The sequence below is a fragment of the Trichogramma pretiosum genome, unplaced genomic scaffold, assembly GCF_000599845.2.
Source record: "Trichogramma pretiosum strain Unisexual culture from Peru unplaced genomic scaffold, Tpre_2.0 scaffold5, whole genome shotgun sequence".
Classification (NCBI taxonomy): domain Eukaryota; kingdom Metazoa; phylum Arthropoda; class Insecta; order Hymenoptera; family Trichogrammatidae; genus Trichogramma; species Trichogramma pretiosum.
The window spans coordinates 67,765-93,502 of NW_019641672.1; the positions used below are offsets into that span (position 1 = coordinate 67,765).

At 39.4% G+C, this 25,738-nt stretch overlaps 1 protein-coding gene across 1 annotated transcript; it reads right to left on the reverse strand.

The window, feature by feature from the left end:
• Window positions 1-11,245: 11,245 nt before the first annotated feature.
• Window positions 11,246-12,190, reverse strand: LOC106650280 (tankyrase-2-like). The gene has a single exon (XM_014368209.1). It carries the CDS (start codon window positions 12,188-12,190, stop codon window positions 11,246-11,248), a length of 945 nt encoding a protein of 314 aa, XP_014223695.1.
• Between the last annotated feature and the right edge of the window lie 13,548 nt (window positions 12,191-25,738).

The following is a 25,738-nucleotide window of genomic DNA, read 5'->3' on the forward strand; positions in this document are numbered from 1 at the left end:
AAACTGCGCTTACTCGGCGCTCCTTATCTCTCTCTCTCTCTCTCTCTCTCTCTCTCTCTCTCTCTCTCTGCCACGGCTGTCACGGCGCTCCTTTTTTTACGCATCTTTTCATTCCAATTCCCGTGGGGCATTTAGCTTCCGCGCGCAGTATTATACACGTCGTACAAAGTACATTAGTATAAATATTCCTATGGTTTACAATAAATACTACCAAGGCAGACTCTCGGGTGAAGTTGAACCCTCGGATGAAGAGCTGGAAAAAATCGAGCTCAAAAAAGGACACCCGCTTCAACTTGGCCCGTGCGTGCAGATCTCTGCTCTGCTGCTGCTTCTATACGTTGTAAGCTGCGCCGAGTCGTCGGCAAAGTTTCAGTTTTCCATTTTCAATTTGAGTGTCAAACCGGGCTATATACACACAGTTCTGAGTAAGAAAGAAAATTACGAAGCGCCCAGATAGTGCGCGCGCGCGGCCCGCGCTCGCCCCCGAGTGTAACGACACAAGAGGGTGTTGTGAGTTGCAAAAAAAAAAAAAAAAAATTTTGCAATTCAAAGATTATCAAGCTCCGAGGCGACGTTGGTACTGTTGCTGATGCACGTGTACCATCCCTTAGGTAATAATATTCATTGTATGCAAGTATAAAAGTGATTTGCATAGAAGAACAGTTAATTCTTCGAGTATATATGCGCAGCAACAAAAGGGTGTATAAATATAAAATACAAGTGCTATCGAAAAAAATAATAGCATCGAGATCGGTGCGCGCGCGAAAATCGTCGTCCGCTCTTGCTCGAGACTCGAGCGGTCGAGAAAATCCGCGCTCGAGTTACAAAGCTCGGCATTATACACGTTTTAGCGTTTATATACAGTCATATTTTTATGAGCCGGCGGCGGTGCATCGCGATAAGTTGATACAATTCATAACTCATTGCTTATCTCGATCTCAATGGTACTCGCGAGTCGGTCGCTCGGTGCAGACCACTCGTCGCAGGGCTATTACAAGGAGACACGGATTACGTCGAGTGGACGTTTTCTTGCCGGGGATACCGTACGGATTCCGATTGTAATATGTCAGATGCGCGCGCGCGCCTGCCTGGCCACGCTGCACTTGGCTCGTGACGAGCAAAGTTCAAATGTTCGCGCATATATTCATAAACACAACGAACTTGGCTCCTGCATATACGCACTCGTTATAATGGTCTGAGCAAATAGAAACAGCGATAAAACTTGAAAGTGAAGGAAGTCGAGGCTCTAGGCAAAAGAGGGTCGTATAAACGCAAATGCGCGCATGTTTATACGTGCAAATATCGCCCGCGCACGTGTAAGCGAGTAGAGTAAAGGCCGAGTGTACATAGGCCGAGCTCTACGCGGCGCGTTATATTATATAGCCCCATGCACGCAACGATACATATAAACTACTCGTTAACATAAATATTTGCTACAAATTAGCGGCTGATTTAATTGCGCGCCTCGCGTTTTGCACCGTGCCCGCGAAAAGAGAGAGAAAAGGCGAATCGACAATGACTTTTTCCAATTGGTCAATTATGCAACGCTGCGCTTTTAACCGGACTCCGACTCTCGTTATTTTCGGGCATTGTCCGGGCTCGGGCGCGCATTGTTGTAATCAGCCTATATATGCTGCTGCATTATATACATGCAGCAGCCGCCACGTCGAGCGTGAATATGCGTGAGCGCATATTTTCTTTTTGTGATGATCCATTCATACCGATCTACGCCCGATCATTTCTCATGTGGAAGCGAAAACAATGTGTCATTGATTGTTGGTGTGCGCGCGCGGGCCTGCAGCACGGACAATACATTCCGCACACCAATAAACGCCAATGTATAATACGCGCGCGATAACAGAATCATTTTGTCGGTGCTAAAATCATCGCTCATTTTTCGATCTGCAATTGTTCTTACGCGCTTTAATCGTTACGCCTGTATGTCTAACATTATTCGCATATTTGTAACGTAAAATTACATACCAAAACTTTTTCTTAATTTTTTTGGCGCTTCTGGAGTTCCCTCGAAAAATCAGGACGCTCGCGCCGTAATGCGTCTGGAGAGGCGCGCGAGGCGTGCCGCGTTATACGTACGCTGCGCGCGATGCTTTGCATATTCGTGTAATATTAAGAGCAGCCGATGTGTATACGCATTGCGGCGCGACAGCGAGACACTTGTCAATCAATCAACCAAATGACTAAACCGCACACGCGCTTATACTCTCGGCATGCGTAAGCTGCTGCTGCTGCTGCTGCTCGCGACTCGTGCGTTGGTGCGTTTGCAGACGGGCGGGAGCGGCCCGATATATGCACGCGCGCACATTCGCCTACATTTATTATTTAACGTTTGTTTAGCCAACTGCATTATATCGCAGGCGCGTATTATGCAGACTGTGCAGGAGGGAGGGCTCGTTTCGCATTCAAAATATTCTCTGCCGGATGGCATTTGCAGCAGCGAGTCGGAGTGAGCGAGAGAAAGAGAGACGTCCTGCGCGCACAATATGCTGTAAACACAGTCTGGCGTGTGGCACAAATTCGCAGCGTGTTTACACGAGCCGTGTGTATGTAACCGAAACTGTTGAGTTACAGTTAAACAACGAATCGCATATTGATATATCCTGCAGGCATAAATAGCCGTGATAACCACGAATGAAGGTATATTAATTTTGTAAGGTCGTCTGGACTGAAAGTACTTCGTAATTTTTTATTCGCACGCAGGAACGCGACCCCGCACTATGTAGCTCGCGAAACAATAATGATGCTTTATGCAATAGTATGACGAAAAATGTCTTTTTTCGCACATTTTTTAGTGCGCAAAAAGCGTTTTTGGACACTTGTGTGCGGTAAAATGCCTCATTTTGGACACGGGTGTGCGGTAAAACGCCTCATTTAAATGAAAGTATTTTTCGTCTCCTATTGCATAAAATTTTGTATGCAACACGTGCCCAGCTTTTTGCGCACAGTGTGCGGAAAAAACACCCACTCGTGCCGGCGTAGCCGGCACTCGTGTCTTTTTCCGCACACTCGTGCCCAAAAACGCCTTTTGGGCACTTGTTACATAAATAACTATTTTTCATTCGCAAATGTTTTTACGACCGAGTTCGGGGGACATAAATCACACGATATCTTACATTGATATATTACATCGCTGACACTCGATAATGCTAACTGTTGCAGTCGAGTCTTCCTCTTTGCCCCACATGTAATATGAATTTGTAGAATGTACATCCACAAGCAAGTAAACTTTCCGAGCAACTTTGGACTTCAATACACGGAGTAAAAAATATCTATATAGGTCCAAGGAGGTGGTGCGCGCGCGCATAAAACGGGAAAACGCGAGCTCTTCGCGAGGGAAAAAAAATTACATACACGCGACTATACGAAGAAGTCCGGAGAGTAAAAAGTTTAAAAGATCCATTCGCGCGCCGACTACTCCCGAAGGACGCGGCGGCCATCGGCGAGGAAGAAAAAAGGAGTATTGCAAAAGAATACGCTGCTGCTGCTGCTGCCGCTGCTACTGTGATGCCGCATCCCCTCGCGGGACAAGATGAAAAACCGTAGAAAAAGTATAGTGTCAACAGGCAGAGGGCAGATTTTTCTGCTGGCCTTTTCGTGCGCGTCGCAGCACCGCAGCAGCAGCGGCAGTAAATTTCTTGCCTGACCACGTGGATATATAATTGTTAAAGCAATTCAAACTTTCCGCTTGAACCATGGGGTTGCTGATTACTTGGATTTTCGTCGCATTCCGTACGTTATTTTTCCTTTGTTTAATTCTTTCGTTCATACTCGGAAATCTTGACGAAAATGCTTTATTTGTGTTCGCGTTAAGCACTTAAAATCATTGACTAAGTATTATTTTTTCTTCCTTTCTATATTTAATGTAGAGATTGTAAAAGCTCGATCAAATTTTCTCGCTCTGTGTTATTAATTATACTGATACTACAGATATATAGCAATTATAAAAACCATGATCTAGACGTATTCGTTCGGTATTGTCACGTAGACAGCCGGGTTATGAAGCACGCCAATCGCGCCATGTCGTGGGAGCGGCAAATTTTTTTATGAATACTACAATTTTTCATAATATTATTCGATGTCACGTGGAGATTTTTAAAGTACCTAATTTTAGAAGACCAAAAACATTCTCCTAAGAAATCGTCGCTAGATTTGACTTATAAATTGGTTCAAATATTGTAAGAATAATACATACATAAATCAATCAGTAACTTAATTGTAAACAATATAACTATTAATAATTTCGACATTGTCTCTCGAGCACTGATCATTTTATAGTAAGATCGAATCAGTTTTAAATTTAAGCTTAATACCAAAAGATAAATTTTACTCATTCAATTTCCGTGGTACTAAATAGAAGGATCCATCGCTTGATTCAAGCCCCAAAATGGATAAAAGTGAGAAAAAATACAAGGAAGTTGTTCCTCAAGATAATGTAAGTGAACGCTACATTGTTGTTTCAGATGACACAAAATATATTTGTGATATTTGTCATGAGGCATTTACACTAGAATCAAGCATGATAACCCACCGAGATACAACTCACAATGGACAAAAAAATTTCGCATGTAACAAGTGTGAAAAAAAATTTGAGTTTCGAAGTCATTTGAGCCGACACCAAATATCAGAACACAAAGGCGGCAAAGATTTTGCATGTGACGGGTGCAAAAAGAAATTTGGGAAAAAATCCAGTTTATTCACGCACCAAAAATTGGTACACAAAGATCGCGACAATTTTACTTGCCACAAGTGCGAAAAAAAATTTGAAAATAAATCAACTTTACTGAAGCACAAAAAAATATTCCACGAAGTTTTCAAAAATCACTTATGTGAAATGTGCGCGAAGAGATTCAATACAAAACATAGTTTACTTTTGCACATAAAGATAGTACACGACAGTAAAAACATTGTTACCTCCAAAGTCAACAAAGATTATTTGTGTGACAATTGTGATAAGAAATTTGGACAAAAAATTGATTTGTTTCGACACCGAAAGACAGTACACGAAGGTCGTAAAGATTACACATGCAACATGTGTGAGAAGAAATTTGGAAAAAAACCGAATTTGCTCACACATCAAAAGACGGTGCACGAAGGTCGCAAACAATTTGCATGCGACAAGTGCGAGAAGGTATTCGGACAAAAAGTTCATTTGCTAACCCATCAAAAGACAGTCCATGAAGGTCAGGAAGATTACGTATGCGATTATTGTGATAAGAAATTCGGACAAAAACCGAATTTGGTCAGACACCAAAAAACAATCCACGAAAGTCGGAAAGATTACGCATGTGACAAATGTGATAAAAAATTTGGAGACAAAAGCAATTTAAGAAGACATCATAAAACAATACACGTAGATCGCAAAGATTGCGCATGCGACAAGTGCGAGAAGAAATTTGAATACAAATCGAAATTGATTGCACACCAAAAGACAGTCCACGAAGGTCGCAAAGACTTTGCATGCGACAAGTGCCAGAAGAAATTTGGGCTTCAAAGTGATTTGATCAGGCACCAAAAAGTAATCCACGAGGGTCATAAAGATTACGCTTGCCACCAGTGCGAGAGGAAATTTGGAGATCGAAGCAATTTGATTACACATCAAAAAACTGTTCATGAAGGTCGCAAAGATTTTGAATGTGACGGGTGTAGAAAAAAATTTGGACTAAAATCTGATTTGTTTCGGCACCAAATGTTAGTACACGAGGGTCGTAAAGATTTCGCATGTGACAAATGCGAGAGAAAATTCGGACGAAAATATCATTTGCTCTGTCATCGAAAGACAGTACACGAAGATCGGAAAGATTTCGCATGTGATAAATGCGAGAAGAAATTTGGACAAAAATCGCATTTGCTCCGACACCAAAGGATAGTCCATGAAGGTCGGAAAGATTTCGCATGTGAAAAATGCGAGAGAAAATTTGGACAAAAACAACATTTGCTCGACCACCTAAAGACAGTACATCAAGTTCGCAAAGATTTCGCATGCGAGAAATGCGAGAAGAAATTTGGACAAAAATCGCATTTGCTCCGGCACCAAAGGATAGTCCATGAAGGTCGGAAAGATTTCGCATGCGAGAAATGTGAGATAAAATTTGGAAAAAACTGCAATTGCTCAGGCTAAAGGAAATTACACGATGTTTGCAAAGATTATGTATGACGCATTTGCGGGGAGAAATGAAGAATGACAATTGTAAATAAATATGTATAGGTACTAGCAATACAGATTTTTTTCTACAATTTCAATAAAATTTAAGCCGATGATATGATTGTATCTTACGCAAACTTTGTTTGATTTTTGATAAACCTTGTGTAATGTTATTGCGATCCTGAATTAATTAAACTCGCGAACAGACTAATTATTTTTACTAAAAGAAAAGTGATCCGTGATAAAAATGCGTTCTAAAACCTATAATTTTGAAACCAATCATAGTTAAATTTAAACTAAAAAATGTTTTCTTCGTTTCTTTAAAATTAGTAAAAGATCTGATAATTATTTTTTTCATTTTCTTAGTACTTTTATCAATCAAAAATTTTATATTAAAGCTCTTCAAATTGCATAAGCAGCAAATGAAAGTTTGCTCGGAGACAGCTCTTTTTCTAATCCATCTGTGCACGTGGGTATGCATCGGAGGGCTGAATCAGTATATCTTTAATAGGCTGCCGCGTGGCCCAAGGTGTGTCACTTATCGCCTACTACTTTCTTTTATTAATTGTACTTTCTTTTCGTGGATGTCGTTGAATTTAGTACTATTTTGCGACTTCCTCTTTTTGGCTGTTGGTTACTTATTTTAATATGTGTATCTCCCAGGCAATGAGTTTTTATAACAAGATTTTTTCAGATAGTTACATAAATTTGTGTATGTACCATTGTTGAATATCAATGGTATAATTTTAAAGATTGGTATACAAGGCCCTTATTTTGTCGAGAAAGTTTTTCACTTGAAAATAGGTACTCACGCGAGTATTAATCAATTTTTCGTACTTTATATTCTACTGTAAATGTTACGTTCAGTATCCTCATAGTGGTGTAAGTGAGAAAAATCAACACATATAATCTGTTACTATCTGATGGTCTATAAATTCGTATGATTTGTGAGAGCTAATAATTTAATTCGCATTCGAAACCAACACTTGAATGAATTACTTTTTGTGAAAGTCCAAGTGTAAAATTTTCCAGAAAATAAAGTGCAAATAAAAATAGTACGAGTGTAAAGTTGAATTCGTCAGAGGAAGCCGTGACAGCGTCGCAGTGCTGCAGTTACAAAGTACTAAAATCTGTCTCGGCACCGCCGCGCGTTGGAAAACGAAACTTGCCTCCGAGAAGTATACGGTGTGGCCCTCTGCGCTTGAGGTTACTCTAAAAGCAATCTTGGCTCACCAGATTAGCTTAGCCGAGAAATAATAAGCGGTTGCTTCGAGAGTTCAACTGCTGCAGTTGCACCTATATACACGTATATATATAGGGGGCTAACTAACGCACCGTTTCCCTGTATACACCACACGCTATATCCATTGAATACCGGTCTGCAGTACTCGAGACGCGCGCACACGAGTTCCAATGAAATTTTTACTGCGGAAAAACGTTGAAATTAAGCTCGAGGTTTTCATAATGTACAAACTGTAAGCCCGCCCGCGTTTCGCGACGTATTTCATCTCGTGCGCTCGATATTATTGCGCCGCCGCCCGAGCGATCAAATATTTGAGAATTGAAAAGGAGAAAAACTAATAATAGGCTTTTTTCCAATTTTCTTATATGGCAATTCGATTGGAATACAGTATATTATAAGCACGAGCGAACGAGTTCGAGCGCGTGCGTGCGAAGAAATAAAAAAAGCTAACGGTCTATCGTAAATGTTTGAGAGTTAGCCTTGCCTTTCCTGACTTCCCAAGCGATGAGGAGGCATGGCTGGGCAAGAGAGGGAGAGAGAGAGAGAGTACAAATAGCACGCCACAGCCAAAACAATCGGTCTATGCTTCTCTCTTTCTCTCTATACACCCAAGCAAGTAACCCAGCAGCAACACGCACATATACACACTCACACACAAATTCACACGAGCGCAATGCAGCTTTTGAAATCGTAATACACCTCGTGTACGCGCTTGGCTTTCGCAAGGAGTCGCGCAATACGTCTGTATATGTGTACCTCTGAACTCTGTAGCTTGTCGAGGATGACTATATATACGTATGCACGCGCAGCAGCGCACTTCAATGTAAGCGCGCGCGCCTTCCCCAAGCCTATTCTCGGCAATATACTCTAGGTCAAATATTTACATTACAATACGTTTACATAGCTGGCCCCACCTGACTCTCTGCACGCTCGAATATTTTTCGCCCAAAACTGTATAATTGTTGAATACAGTTGAATTTCAAGATGAGACCTGAGCTTTGTTTAGAGTCCACTGCAAGTGGCAGAGCAGCTTCGCAACAATGAACAAAGTTATGAATTATTCAATTATTCGACAAATAATTTTAGTGGAATTCGAACAAATTGAGGAAGCGTTTAGATTTTAAGGAAGCCATGGCTATTCCGAAAATCAGATTTTCAATCACATTTTGTAAAACATCCAACTGAATAATTAGCTCTAAAAAGCTCTATCGCAATCTTCATTTTGATGTTTTAATATTCGGCACCGTACATTTTTTAAGATAAATATTCAGTAGAGATTGAAAATTTGATTTTCTGGCTGATATCGCCATCCCCTTGAGCGATAAAATACTTCAAAATTAGTCAAAATATAACTCAGTGGAAAAAGCATGTGCTTATTCTCACGTCGTCTAAATATGAATTCCACTTTATATTTAACACATTTATAGGACCGTAGAATAAATGTTTATCAAGTCGGCAAAGATCTAAATAACACAGCAAGCTGGGAAATGAAGGGACAAAAAAAGAAAAACGCAGTTCTGTGCCCCTACTCGACGAATCCGATGTATTTTAATTTGCCCCGCGTACGAGCTCGACTCTGCGCGTATTACACGCATACCTCTGACACGCGCAAAACGAAAAATATGCCTCCTCTCCCCAATGTGCGTACATCCATACCCATATGAACTTATGCTGCTGCTCGCTGGCTGCGATGTGAATGAAAAAAAATGACTTGAGTGTATTTTACACACACGTCTACTGTACATATATAGGTTTAGCTGTACGCGAAAAAACAGTCAGAAGTGGGAGAGTAGGACTGCGTCAAGGGATGGGCTCTTCGGACGGAGCGAGGAGCTTTTTGATCTGTCGCTTCCCTGAGGAGCAAACGACGAAGTTTTAGACCCGAAGTAAAAAGTAAATTACATTTATTCGTATTTTTTATTTTGTGTTTTGCAAGAACTTATGAAAAATCTTGTATGATTGAAAAAAAAATTGGAATAAGGTATACGAGTTAAGCATTTTATCAGCAATCAAGTTTTATTTAAAGAAAATGTATAAATTTTTTCGAAATGATTGAATGAGCAAATTAAAGAAACATTTCTTCGTTTCACAATTCTATAGTTATGCCCTAATTTATAAATACAAATGCAGAATAAACGATTTTTAAAACTTACCAAAAGTTGCAGGAAAAATAGTTTTGGAACCTTCCGTAACGCTTACTTGTCAGCGTTCAGAAAGCAAAAAATGTCAAGGACAAATCGACTGAAAAATGCTTCCTTGCAAAATTCCTGAAAGATTCGTAAAAACTTACTGGAATCGTTCGTGATAACTTCTTCAAAGAGTACTAGTAACATTTCAGAAATCTTTTGAGATCAGTTTACGAAAAGAAAACCTGAGGAAAAATAAAATGGTTCACGATAAATCTCCGACCAAAAGATTATGGGCACGAACGCTACAAAAATATTATTGTAAATTTACAGATACCTTTTCTGTAAGTTTATCAAATTATTTTTCGATTTTCCTCATGGAAATTTCGTTAAAATTAAAAAAATGATTGAGAAGAAAGTATAACAATTTTCATAAAAAATAATACAATTTTCAAGATAAAAACTCAGATGAATTTAAAAGAAAATCAGAGGGAATACTCATACGAAAAACTAATGTCAACTATTTGTGAGGTTTTATAAATGTATAAATGGAATCCAAAACTAACTTATTTGAAAGTTTCATCGAAATATCCATGGAAACATTTTGGTTTTTCGATAAAAAAAGTAAGGTATAAAAAAAAATACCTGCAAGGTTGTATAGACAAGTTAAACTGGACCATTATTTGCATTATACCATATAAAATCCTAGTAATTTTCTCAAAATGTTCAAGAAAATTATATTTTTGGTCTGAAAAAGACGCCCTATTTGCGCAGATCATAGCCAGATCTAACAAGCAAGACTTTCGTCACCCGAACGTAGAAAGGCGATATCATCAAAGTCGGTGGTAAAAGCATACCCACGTCCAATGTTAATAAAATGTCTATTTTTTGAATCCGAGTTTAAAGAATATCACTTCTCTGCGCTGTTGCAACGATTTTTAGACTTCCGATTTACATCTTCTTATGACTCGTTGACTAGTTTGTGAATCCATGAAAAACAAGTATGCACGTGTACTGCGCGATAATAGTAAGTGGTCTGCTATTGAGCGAGCTACTACTGTCGGGCTCTCGCTATAGTGCCGAGAGTCAGCTTGCTCGAATCAACTGCGACATGTAGTCTGCTCGGAGTTCGTGCATCTGAAACGTCAATGAGCCGAATTGTGGCGTCGTGTATCTCGGACTCTTTGTCTTTTGATCGCTCGCCTCGCTCACAACACACAAACACACGCATTATACTTGCCGCGCGTCGTGCACGTAGCTCAGTAAACAACACATCATACTCAAGTATAGCTCGAGTCAAAACCGTCTGTAAATTAAGGTAGTTTGAGACGACGCTAGGTAACCAGAAAGTATCGACGAGAGACCGAATCGAAAAATGCATTTAACATTGAAATGATTTTATAAATTTTATAATATGATTTTATAAATTTAAATTTAAAAAACATTTAGAAAATTAATTTTTAATTTATAATTTCATATTTTTTTACATCAGCTGTACAACAGTTGCAAGTGGTCTGATGTTTCACTCCTTTTTACACTACCAATTTAGTATCATGAGTGGATTTTGGAATTAATATTAACATGGCATAAATAATGTTTACTCATATATTGATAAGAATTGAAGATACTTGTTAAAATACTCATTGTTTTAAATTCTATTAAAAAAGTTCACAAATTAAAATATTTTACTTGTACTGACACAATGCATTCTCATGACTAAATCGCACAAAACAGCTGCATTCTAAATGTCGTATCATTCACGTTGATCGGACCGTTATTGTTCAATGTGTCTTGACTGGCACCGTATTCCAATAGCGATTTCGACAGCTCCAAGTCGCACTTGGACACTGCCACGTCCAAAGGGGTCTGTTCAGAACTATCGCGGGCGTCCATGCTGGCTCCTTTGGCGGCGAGCATCTTGACGATCAGATTGGCTGGATTTCTCTTGTCGCAGGTGTAGTCGGCCGGGCCGCAATCGCACTTGTGCAGCCACGAGAGCCGATGAAGCGGAGTCGACTGCTCTCGGTCCCGCTGATTTGGATCGGCCCCGAGCTCCAGAAGGAATTTCACGACGTCCGCTCGCCGGTACTGGACGGCGACGTGCAGCGGCGAGCACTCGTACGTGTCGAGATTCACGTCAGCACCCTCGCCCACGAATCGTTGCACTGCTTCGATGTTGCCGACGAAGCAGGCTCCGTGCAGGTAACTGTATCCCTCCTCGTCGATGAGGTTTTCCGTCGAATTTTTCAAGAAAAAATTAATGAGAGACGTGGTCGGTCCGTCAACGATGCCGTGGTACTTGTCGACGCATCCGCGCCGAGCCAAACAGTGCACTGCCGACCTTCCATCAGCTGATCTTGCCTCGTGGATTTTGAACGACATGATCTCCTGAAGAAACACCACTGCTTTGAAGTGTTTACGTTCTAACGTGAATTGGAAGAAGTCGTTTATACTTGGAAATAGGCTTTCATCTCTCAATAATTCCTCCATAACCTTAAGCTCTATATGATTCTTTCGAGCAATGTAGAAATTTTTTTCTATAATTTTACAAAATTGGACGTATCTAAACTTTGGGGTTTCACTACCGCTCAAGAATCTTCTAAGTTGATACATGCACAGAGTATAATGGCGATCGGATTTTGATTTTGATTTTGATGCCATTTTTTAGTAAACCGATGGTAATATTATCTTTTATGATCACGAATTTTGATTTCTTACACTCAACACTGAGCATGTGGGGTTGAAATAAACACTGCTTTAGGACTTCAAAGATAGAAGGTGACAAGAATGGTTCTACGTATGTACACAGACTGATTCCCGCGTCTCTTGATTGAGTATTCGTTTGCAAACTTCACCACGTCAACATGTTCCACGATGGCGCGCGGGTGCGCCTCGCACGTGTGCTGTGCGTACTGCGCATGGGTCCGCTCGGACCCGCGAAAATTATGATTCCCGCTGTTCGTATTGAAACAGAGCATTTGAAAACAGATATTGCGATTGAAATCAAATACTTAGGTGCAAGTACAATTTTTTGTAAAAAAAAATAAAATATTATTAGACTACGCTCGGCGGGAGCCAAATGTTACTCTAGTTACAAAAAAATTTTGTTCTATTCAAATTTTCAAACGGAAGAAAATTCACTTATATGGTTATAAAAATATGGCGCTCATTAATATAACCTTCGTATACAAAAAAATTATAAAATATTTAGGTTTTTTTATCGATTTGACAAATTAATTCTTTTATAATTTTTTGTCATAAAATGCTTCGTTATCAAGTTGAAAAATTATTATACGATTAAAAACACACTTCATTTTTCAACTCGAAAATAAAGCATTTATCAATAAAGTGTGTAGAATTAATAAAAAAAATGCCTAAATTTTTTTAGAAACTTTTAGTTTTTTTTTTTTTTTTTTAACTTTAACATTATTTCGAAAATTAAAAAAATTACTATTGTTGATAAGTTTGAAATCCACGTGGATACTCGAAAAAGCATAACAGAAGGTTCAAGTGTCTTGTCGGATAAGTTGAAATTCCAAACAATTTTCATGTGTTGCATGTTAAATTTCTGTAACATACCCGCAATACAATAAAATGTATATGCGATTGTTTAAAAAAATATACAATTAAAAATGTCCTTAGTAAGTTTTCATGTTATGTGGACCAAACGTATTTCTAAGAATTTGTTATGAAAAATTTCAGTTTTTAGTTAAATATGGTAAAATAATTGATATAATATAAATAAAAATAATTAGATTATTGAATATTTATTTTATTTTACGCAGAGGAGCTCAAATTCCAACTTGACAAATAAGAGTTTTATGTCAACACCAACGGCATCAAAGCACGAGGAAAAAATATGCTACTTTTCTTTTCTCCAAACAAGAGGAAACAATCAACGAAGTTGTTATTTGTAAAAACTGATGTATTATTTTTCCGCTTGGCCTTATTGAAGAAAAAACGGGAGCAATGCTTTGGTTCGAATTTATTTTTGTGAGAAACACTGCCACATGTATGTTTGTGTGAACGTGTAAAACGTGTACACCCTACATAGCTGCCACAGTACGAGGTCAGGGGAGTGATAACCGCACATTATGTGATTTCTACTGGGAACGCAGGAGCTGTAGTTAACTGAATGATTGAATTGTGATGTGACAATAATGGAGATTTTCCAGTTCACCTTCTCCCATTTTTTCTTTCTCTCTGTCTCTTTATTTATTTATTTATTTTTTTATCAAGTTTTAACTTTTAAATTTTAAATTTTAACTTAAAGTTGACTCATTTTACAAACCAACTTTGCAATACTTGGCTTCCAAACCTAAGAGTTATTTATTATTCATCGAAGATATAATATTAACCTTTCAGAGGAGAAAATATCCCATGCTTGATGTGATAAATCAGCGTTTATTGCACGCGCGCGCGCCCTCATAAATAATTGTACTAACATCAGCAATCTGAAGAGCGTGGAACCGATGAAAATATACCTATACGAGCCTCCCTGTAAATATTGATTTTCAATTACGCGCATACAGAGCTCAGTTCAAAGTGTAACACGCATATATATTACATATACGTATATAAGGCGGGCGTGTAATATCCGCTCGAGTTAAATTTTTCCGAGTTACTTTTTTTTCTTTATCGTGCATAGATTCTTTTGCCATTTGCGTATGTGTATGAACTCGGTGCACGTTATATTGCTTATACCGAAGTTTCATGCTTCAAAAGACAGCTTCATTTAACGAATTCCAAGCAAGAAGTTTCTAATCAAAGAGCGGAATCTCCGAAGTTTGAAAAATAGACGTACAGAAATGAGATTTCGAAAATGCGATGAACGATACAACAACTTATTTATAAATATAGGGAATTGATATGAGAAAATGTTGATGATAGAAGAAATTCATTACTGTAAAGAAGTAGGGAATCATATTGACCATTTAGATTAATTGTGTGCATACATATGATTTGATACAAAATTTGTGTAACAGTTAATCGTGATAATCGAGCATGTCTTCAATTGAATCTATAAATATTTTAGTGTTAATTATTCTATCTACAATATAAACCATTTTAATGATGAATCTTTCGACATCAGTTGAAAATTTTCTTTTCATAAATTTGAATCTTAAGCTCTGTTTATAGTTCATTTTTATATTTGAGCTGTTTTTATATGGAAATTTGATTTATTCAATCAATTTAAGATGATCAAGTTCGAATACTTTTCTTATATTTTCCTTTATTATTATATATTTTACTTTTAATAAGTTCATTATCTTTGAATTCAATTTAGTAGTCAAACGAAACGGATCGACACAAAATCTGCTTAAAGGTATCATGAATTTATATCAACTTTATTCCAAAGATTTTATTCATACGATCGCTAACATATCTTGACACTTGACGTGCTGCCCGTCATTTTTATGTAAAAACAAAAACCCGCAGGTATCCAGGCTTTTTTACTTCTGCTGTCGCATCGTACAATCAATTTAAGTGAAACTCTCTTTAAGGTTGCATCCGGGCGGTTCTTGGTGAATATGTATGATCTATGTATAGTCATACCTTTATCGTTGTGGGTGGACATGAAAAACCCCAACTTCAGAGTCGATTACCAATGTAATTGAGCTCTTGACTATTGAAAATTCGATTAACTATACTCCGTGAGAAAGACAATTTTATACGTAGATATGCATTTTATGTCTAAAAAAATAATTTGAATCAAAAATTGCACGTTGAAGTGAAAATCTCATTACTTTAGAAATGAAATTATTATTTTTCAGTAGGTTAAGTCTATGCTGATAAGACATTGCCATTGAAATGAGATTTTAATATTTTTCAGTAAATTATATTTTCTCGATCGTTTGTGGGCATTTGAGAAAACGAAGGAACCGAATGAAATTGCAATCCATTGCTTTTCGAGGCTTATTAAATTTTATACATTATTATCTCCGCACATTTTTAGTATTTTTTCTACATGATGGTAATGACACTTTTGCATTTCATGCCAACCCTCCACCTTTTAACGTTTCAACGTCGACACCAACAATGCAGTATGAGATAGCGATGTAAAGTAGGAAAGTATTCGATAGCAAAAATGTAGTTCCCTATTTATGCTCTCGCTTTACAGTCTTGAGTTTATAACGAAAAATTAACTCACTTGAGGCTGTTAAATTCTTAAAAATCCGACCTTTATTTATTCAACTTGATTCGCGCGCTCGCACCAACGAGCAAGCTGCATGTGTGTAAGATCCATACATATACATACGTTTGCTTGACTTACAAATAAGGAAAGAGAGCGAGAGAGCAAGAGAGAGAGAGAGAAGGTAGCGCCGAGTCATAAATATTTCTCGCGCGCGACTGCATGCATGGGTCGCGTAAATATTTTACGATCGCCGGAGTGGCCCTTTAAATTTTCCGTTATCACCAGATCACTTGAGGCCGATACTGCAGCCGAGTTCACGGCGGCGAATTTACAACCCCACCAACAACTATACCTTAGAAATTTCAATACTTGCCGGCTGCTGCTGGTGCTGCTGGTGCTGCTGCTACGCTTGATGCAAACTCCATATTGCTCATATATATAATATTTTTTCTCCTCTTACGCTAGTATTCAGTATGTTTTTTCGCTTGAAAACTGAAGTATGAGCTGGAAAATTGACAAAAAAATATCAGAGCACGTTTCTGGACGATGGCATTTATCTGAGAATTTTATAAATTGGGACCAAGATAAAAACGAGCAGTTTCCCGCGCATCGAGAACATTGATTTTATTTTTATTTTTGCTGACTGTCCGAACGCCGCAATATACTCTAACAACACCAATTACAATGCCATACGTTACATCGTAAGAATAAAGATACTGGAATCGTTTCAACTGGCAATTTTTCGAATTCACGTATGTTTTCAAGATATTCAGGGTAGAAGACAAATTAATTATGATCCTAAGGAAATGTAATAGTATGATTTTCAATTATTTTCAGGACTCGTTTGGTTGGAAATACGAATTACATAATCATTTAAGCGATATGGTTGATGTTTAAGCAAATAAGTAAGTGTGGTTACACACTATGCTGCTTTAGTATATATAAGGGGCTAGGTAAAGTTTAAATGCGACGATGGGGAGCAATTTGGAGTATACACGAAAATGCTTCTGGAAATTTCAGGATAATTAATTCTACTCTAAGGTAGTATACTACTTGCGGAATTAAAACCGTCTAGTAGGTTTTTAAAAACTAATTTCGAATAGTTAGAAATAATAAATGTCCGAGCTCTATTGAATCGTTCATTAAACCGATATTACTTTCCATAATCTTGAAAAAAAAAGAAGTGTTTAGCTTGGGGTATATATTGTGCGGTATTCGAAGCTAAAAGCAAACGCTCGAGTTCACGATAAATGATTCAAAAATTCTAATTTCAAAATAATACGTTATTCTTAAAACTTTATTATTGGTAGAAATTATTGCAGATCATAATTACATTGGTAAGTCAGTGCACCTCATTCATACATGCGTGCAGACTCATTCGAACAGCGTATAAGCAAATGAAAATTGTATAAAATTGTACATTGGTCGATGTATCTATAAACAGTCAGTTTGTATAAATTTGTGCATCGCAGGCGGGATGCGAATGAGGTAAAACTTTTTTCGACTCGTACAGCGCATTTATATACACATCTACGTTCTCGGTGTGTGCTAGTGTATGTGTATGCGGCGTTGGAAAACAGCGATACACTTTTCTCACTTTCAATTTACCTATTCCGATGTATTTGCGAGGGTGTATACACGGGCTTGGGATCGTTTGGCCCCGTTGCGCGCGCGGCTTGTCACTTGGAAATACAGTCCTGCGCATCTAACGTACACATTGCTGCCTGCACTGGCCCCATGCACTTTTTATAACATTCAACTTGCATGCCGTATCCGGTATACGTATCTATGTATTTTGCCTCGGCTGCTGCTATGGGTCGCTTCTAGGACTCTCTCTCTAGCTCTCGCCCTACAGAGACTCGATGCATATTTCCTCGCACGTTTTTCCTATGTAACACGAAAACACGTCTCTATCTCTTTGCAGTAGTGCGCCTCCGACACCTACGGCGTACACACATCCACGGCCTTTTTACCGTGGCGTACCTTCGCTACCGAGTTTCGTCTTGCCTCGTAGCCCGTACCCTCCTTTCCTATACCCTCCCGGTGCAGGCGGCGGCTCTCTGTCTTACTCCGCCGCCACCGCTGCGTCGGCTCTATGTATACGCCACACACATCCGAGATATTTTACACATCTCGCACTGTGTGTCTCGCAAAGTAGACTGCAGTACACACGGCGTGAGTTGCAGCAGCGGCATGCAGAACCGACTGAGAGACGCCTCCTATGCCCTTCTCTCCGGGAGAGGACCTTGGCGCTTGGCTGTGCTCTCTGCAGCTCCCCTCTGCACTATATACCAGCTAAGCACGCCGTGCGTGTACGTGACGTACTGTCGAATTTTTGTCCGTCCGTTTCTGATTATGTATGTATATGTGCAGTGCTCGAATAAAAAAATTACACGCGCACGTACATTATATACACTTCTCGGTTCCTCCTTTGCCGCGCGAATCTTTCACGTATATTTACGTGCGTACGAATACGTTTGCACACACAGCTGCTGCGGAGACTCGTTTTAAACGCAATTATTTTAAAACCGTGCGACTACGCACGGTGGCTATTCTGCGCGTTATAATTATATCAAGCTTGTTTCACGAATGGGTCCCACGAATGTATGCGCACACTGATTTACGCAGGCATTGCACAGAGTGGCTGCGCGCGTCAAAGTGGAGTGGTAAGAGTCCGTGCGTGGTCGGCCGACGCGATAAAGGCATTATCGTCGCACGGAAAATATCTCCAGAATCGCTTCATCGATTATAATCGTAAAGGATCGACCGCGGTAAAAGACATCTGGCAAATATTTTTAAACGCAATCTTTCTGAATTATGCACCTTGGCACTCGTAAATAAGTAAAAATAATTAATGCTTTATAGCTCGATGGCTAATTATCGATCGTTAAAAGTCTATTTATTCAACTCGATTGCCGCACCACGGGCTAAGCCATGTAATGTCTCGTCGAAACAGCTCTCGGCAGCTCTCGACACGCCCGACACACATGCTGCATTATCGTAAAAATGAAAAATTGATTCGGTCTCTCGCGCGTATACAGTGTAGCACGGCAGTCGATGCGACGCGCGGCATATACAGAGGTGGGCGACGAGCGCATAAGGCATGCGCTCGAAAATTCGATGAAATACCATCAAGTATGTGCATTTTCGGCGCGTAACTATATTTATACAGGGTCGTGTGCTCAGGCCACGCAGTGCTTGGCCCATCGGAAAAGTTCATTCGAATTCTAGCGGACGAGTCACAAGAGAGATTCATTTGAGCACACAGCTATATTTATAAATTTCTCTTTCTCTCTCTCTCTCTCTCTCTCGCTCGGCAGCTCGCAGGCTCTTTTGCCGGTACGTAGTATACGCGCAGTACGCGACGCGCGTGGATAACAGGGAAGTGCGTTAAAACGTTAATAAATCCCCGTGAGCGCAGTGCGCGCGTATGAGCTCATGGGAATTCTATTTCGCTAATTTACGCTTTCTTCCACTCACGGCTTCGTGCCCCGCGCGTATACACGCGCCTGTACACGTGCACCATGATGTTTTCTCTGTACACACATACTATGGAGCACGCACTCGCTTACACACACGCACATACATCTCACTCGCTTTGTTTTGTCGTTGTACCGAGCGAGCGGCCGAGTAATTAAATTTGCGAGAAATAAAAATTCAACGCCAAAATCTCCCGGGACTTGTTCATCGATAATTTTTAACATTGATAATGCTCTTGCCTTTCGTATTTAAATTATTTTTTTCCCGTTAATCATACGTGTAGTGCTGTGCGTATTGTGCTTTTTTTCCTCCCTCCGCGTATGCTGCTTGCGCTGTACTACGTCCACGTTAACCCAAAATTTACACACTTTCATTGTTTTCCAAGTTATACGAGCCATGAAAATTTTACGGGAATTAAGCCGCGGTGTTTACAATGCGCGCGTGAAATATTTTTCGGGTAAAATGAGCTGAGAGGAATTCGCTTCAAGCACAAATGTAACAACTCGCCACGTGTAAGTCGACGACCGCAAGCTCCGAGGGACTTTCTTATTTCTTTCGTCCTCAGCGCGCACGACTCTTCTGCATTATTGTCGTAAAACGTCACAAAGGAGCCGACGACGAATCTCCTATCAAATTCGAGTCATTAAGCTATCTTACCTGCTCTCCGCGCGCAGGCCCAAAGCTTTGATGTGTTAAGTGTGTCAGCTAGAGAAAATGTATGCTCTCGTCGCAAACAGGTTGTAATTGAAACGCGCGCCTGCACCGTCGCTCCCCATCTAGTGCGCTTATGCGTCTATGTATGTGTGTATATAATATATGTGTGTATATGTGAGTGTGTACATATCCTTTTTGCGCGCGCGCGCGAAACACACTAGATCCCTGTCATTTTCCAGTTTCATCATTTGCATCGCAGCTCGCGCAGAGGCGGAGTATAAACGAATATTAATGATTCATTTCCTCTTTGTCGCGACGGAGCAACATAATACACTTAGCCCATGTAACCTCATTAAGTAGGATGTATCATTATACATATTGTAAAACGCTACGTACAACTTCAATATTTGTTGCTAAGCAAATAAAGTGACGTTAAAGGTAGTGCACTCTTGTAAACAACGTCAAAAATCAATGAGCCACTTGGATATTTTTCGTCACATGGATTTTTACGGCGTTGGAAAAGCTACTTACTCTCGATAAAGAATCATAAAGCTCTGAATTTATTTTTTATTTATAAACAATTAAAGTGTTATAGCGAGAAATTAGTCAATCGTATTGAAATTGCAAATCTCAACATATTGTATAAAAGCACGGATAATTTCGCCACGCTCTTGTACAAATCGTTACATCGAGTCAAAAGGACACGACGAATGTCAGCCATCTTATAGAGAAAAATTTTCCCGTTTTCTATCTGGGTGCATGTGTGCGCTGGCGGATATATAACTGGCGCAAAGTTCAGAACGCTGCACTTCAAATGATTCGAACACGTGCACAGAGCGATCTGGTCGCGCGCGCGCGCCTTGCAAGATTAATGCTCGGAGAGCTCCATTTGATTGCCACGTTTCTACCTTTTTCAACCCTCGTTTTTCTTCTTTTCTTTTATTCCTTTGCCACTGCTTCTGCTACGACTGCTACTACTGCTGCTTACTCGACTACCTTATATACGCGGATAAATAGTATATATTTTTGTACCAAAGTCCGTTGATAGAAGGAGATGATAAAACTTTGATAACACACAAACTGGGTAAATCTGTTAGATATCGTAATGAGCATTTTTTTAATTTAAAAATACTACTCATCGTGTTTTGTAATTATTTTAAATTAAAAAATGGTTTGTACAATATCACTCGCATGATCAATCGTTTATTTTTTTATAAGTTTTCTTTTAGGTTTCAATTAGAATAAACTAATTTTTTATTGAGTTCAGATATCAAATCATTTGAATCGTCGTTAAAATGTGTTTTTGTTGAGATAATTATAATACTGGTATTATAAATTTGAAACATTTTTAAACTTTGTTTTTTGGTAAAACAAAAGAGTTACTACTGAAACTTTTAATATAGCTTCGCATACAGACTTGTGGGATCTCATTCTTTATCCACTCGATCAAATATGCAGCTATCAATTCATTCATTTTGCATTCAAGATCGATGCGAAAAACTAATAAGATGAAACTTTTTCTTGCTGTTATAACAACTTGCGAAATGATACGAATCACACGTGATACTTCTTATAAATAACAACCGACTACTGGTATTACAGTCACGAAAATCAGCATGTTATAGTTTCAGCACTAACCAACAGATGCGTACACAATCAACAATCTCGTCTCCAGCGAATATAAGCGCTATGAATGGTAAACAAAATTATCCTTGACTAAGTTAATAAACACCGGAGCTGAAATTATTTATACATCAAGAATGTTTAGCTATTTCTGTTTTATTAGCTATAATATAATCCGAATTTGTCTACGTTAAGCTTTAATTTCAAATTGATGTAGATGGTTCGAGAAAGCCATCTTTATAAATTGAAACTAACGTCTTCTCGCTCGAGTAAATAAACACGATCGTACCCGTGTATTATATCTCTCGTATTCCGAACAAATGCTTAAATAAAGATAGCGCAAAAATAATAAAGTCTTATAAATATTATGAAAAGGCCTATTCAATTCATTAAAATGTGATTGGTGTATTTCAAGACTATAAGCGTAATTTTCATGGCCCTACGAAGCCTCGGAGAAATGATAGAGTAAACTAAATGCCTTTACGTGACTTAGGTAATTACGCGCTCGCGTCCCATATATAGAGAGAGAAGCGTTGATGTTATAATGATTATAGCTCGAGCTGAAGAGTATAATCGAAATCTACTAAATAGCTCTTGGCTCGTCGACAATGATATTCCTGCTTATGCGCGCATCAATCCTCGTTTTTGCTCATTTGACTGACGGATAACTCGTTGCGCCTTTTTTTGTTCAATCATTCGAGGATCAACTTTGCGAATTATATTTTTTTCGAGATGCGATTTCGAAGAAATTATCCCAAATCGCTCATTACTCTTTGTCCCCTCCTCCAAGTCGTAAAGAGCGAGTGCAAACAATTTGTTTTCAAGCGTATAAATGCCTTCGAAAGCCTCGAACCGAGCCATACGCATCTGGATGTATATACACTGCGATGTATAAATATACACGTACAGGAGGTACAGAGCGAGAGAAAGAGAGTAGCGACAATTGAATCGATGCCGCAGCAACGTGAGCTGAATCTAAGGTGGAAAAAGTTTCAGTGTATCTGTGAGGGAGCGTAAAACTGCTTTTGTCTCCAACGGTCCGACAGCCGCACTTATACAGCCGTATACGTAGTCCGCAGTATATATGTATACACACTGCCAAGCTGCGGTTTTAATCTTATACATTTCCGATGCCGCGTTTTCGACGAGCTGCATTCGTTGATAACGGCATTTCAATTTAACCGAGTGCTTTTCGTGTAAAGAATTTTCGATATTTATTTATTAGACATAAGTATCCTGATTATCGGACAATATCCGTCTCTCCTTTAATATTTGACTTTTCAGGTGTACTCGCAAAACATTTATCGAAATTTCAGCTCTCTCTCTCTCACTCAAGGCAATCCGATGGCCGGAAGCGGGCTCGTTATTACACCAGAATCACAGCTCATAAGATGCATCGATAAAAATCACTCTATTATATATGGTACGCACATTTTCACCGCACAAACGTGTGTAACGCGTGCGAGATTTTTTCTCTTGTGCTGAAACTCGAGAGTGCCAGAGTCAACCTTTCTTTTCGTAACTTTATTCGAAAAGTACTCCTTTTTTCCGCCCCGGCTTTCTCTCTTTCTCTTTTTCTCGAACTCAAATTTTACACGCTCGCGTGTGTTTGCAAAGTTCCGCAGCAGCAGCAGTGCAGCCTCCTCTGTTTTCTCATTCGCATCCATTTCCATTTGCAATTCTACCATCCGTGCGACTTTATCTGACTCGCGCTCGGAGGAGAGCTACACCACCGTATATCTACCTATATATACGCGGATCCACTGGACGCCGAGTTTTTCCAACGATCGGATAATACTAGTCAAACATACATATTTCGTGTCGCAGCAAAAGTACACACACTCCAAATATCGCGGATGTATATATACGTGTATAGATATACGTATGTACAGGAAGCGCGTGCGAAATCGAAGTTATATTCATCATGAAAAATCATGTTTTATTTGATTTCAAGTATTTGTCGAAGAAATCATAGGCTATGAAAACACCGAGTCCTACGCTGTTTGAACAATAAATTGACCCGCTCCAATTAATTTTATAGTAAAGCTGCTAATGTGGCGCACATATGCTTCGTTAAAACGGAGCTCGTGTGTAAGTAAATAAGATATTTAATAATGACTCGCTCTATTACGATCGCGACGCGCAGAGTCCACTGGGCGAGAAAATAATTCTGTTCGCAGCATAGATAAATAAAAGCAATATTGCAAAATACATTTACAGCTGCAAGTGTAACTCATTCTCATAATCAAGGGTGAAATTTAATGCCCCCATTCGCCGGTTAGATCGTGAAAAATGTTTCTAGTGCGCTTGATAACGCGAGAGCACTAGAAAAGAGAGCAGTAATACACACAGGCTCTCTAGGTGCGGCTAAGCGTGTGGGTGTTGGTGTATATACAAACCCCCCCTCGTTTTCTCGTATCTCTATTCTCTCGCTCGTAACATTAATAAGATCCTATATAGCGCGCAGCAGCTATCCTCCAGATATGTATAGCCATTTCTTCAGCCCGTTTTCCTTCTTCTTCTTTTTTTTTCATTTTTCCCCTCAGCGAAATACGACTGAGCCACGGGCAGTTTCAATCAAATTTGTCAAAACTATTCTTCGCACGATACCTAGAGGGAAAGAGAAAGAGTGAGTGAGAGAAAAAGAGCGAGATGATGGATGAGGTTATATCTGAACATCACTTTTTCATTATTCTATATCCCATCGCTCATTATATGCGTTTTACTTCTTCTTTGTGTGACTATAAATAATAATCAATACTTCGATGCACCGAAAATTGTTACTGTCCTATTTTCAAGAATGAAGCGCCACGACGCAGATTGACTTCTCGCGGCCGAGCGCCAGAAGCGAAAATATGCAAAACTCACTTCGTATCGCATCTGCATCTAACGTTGATAAATATTCATACGCCGGTGAGACGGATTAAAAACAATACGAGCGATAAAGGCATTTTTGGAAACTAAATTAATGGCACTGCAGTTTGGATTAAGTGTCCCGCGCGCGACGTTGTACGCAAGATCCTGAAATAAAAGTAAAGGACTCGAGTGTGGAGCACGCGGACATTCGTAGAAATGCGCGCGCGTGGCCAAGGTGGACAAGTAACAGTGGAATTTGCTGTATATATATAACGGGCAGGTAAAACGTAAAAGCGCGAAAAAGCATTATAAAGAGATAGCAAGTGCCGAGGTGGACATACACATACAAACACTGAGATAGAAACGTGTGCGTACTTGCACGTACACATTCCTATAATATGCATGTACGTGGCGGAGCAGAGGGCTCTGGCATTGAGAGAAAACAAAATAAAGAGAAAAAAGAGACAGTACACAGTCGTGTGCGAGCGCGGACGACTGAATAATTAATTGTCGCACTCGCAGAGCTACCCTCTCCTGCGCAGCTCTCATCCTCCCTCCCAGCGATACGCTCGCGAGCGTTCCGGACGATAAATTACAAAAGCAGCGGTGTGTATAAAAAGGAAGTCTATCCTTTCTCTCTTCTTTACTCTCTCTCTCTCTTTCTTTCTCTTTCTCTCTCTCTCTCGCGAGGCCCTTTAGTCAGAAATTTTTCGCTGCTTTGCATTTACTGGACGCGCGAGAGAGAGAGAGAGAGAGAGAAAGAAAAAGAAGTGTCTGGTCTTACTTGTAATAATTTCACACCGAAATATAAATGCGTCATACGTAACGTGTCTGTGCGACACGTATATAATAATAAATAAAAATAAAAGAGACACGACTTTTTCACACGAATACTTTTTTAATAGGACGTGCAGCGAGAATAATCATTTCGGCTTGCTGAGTTATCATTGTCGAGCTTAATATCATCCTCCCGCTTTAACAAAAAAAAGCAAAGCGGGGGAAAAAAATAAAAAATAATCATCCTTTAAAAATCACGGCCCGCAGTCATTAAAGCTTAATAGGCGAGTGTAAAATTCTACACCGTTAGCAGTCGTGTCATTATAATCGGTATTATTGCTCCGGTATTATTGCCATGTATAAATTTCTATTCAGATGATGTGCTTTCTCTCTCACCCTCTATCACTCTCTCAGCTATGGCTGCACTCTCTCTTCCTCTCTCTCTCTCTCTCTCTCTCTCTCTCTCTCTCTCGAGCAGTTTCGGATTTCCATAATAATTGTTGCAGTTAGTTTCCATGAAGTAGCGCGCGCGTAGAGCTCTATTGCCAAAATTAAGGCGCCACGATCGATTAGTTCCGAGCCAAGCTGTGTATCCGCTCTCTATATCACATGTTCGCCTGCTGTACTATATACATACAGAGAGTGTATACATATACTTAATACACGCATACGTATGTTGTACT

Coding starts and splice junctions, on each gene's coding strand:
- LOC106650280 (XM_014368209.1), bottom strand. CDS start 12,190: ATGGCATCAAAATCAAAATCAAAATCCGATCGCCATTATACTCTGTGC.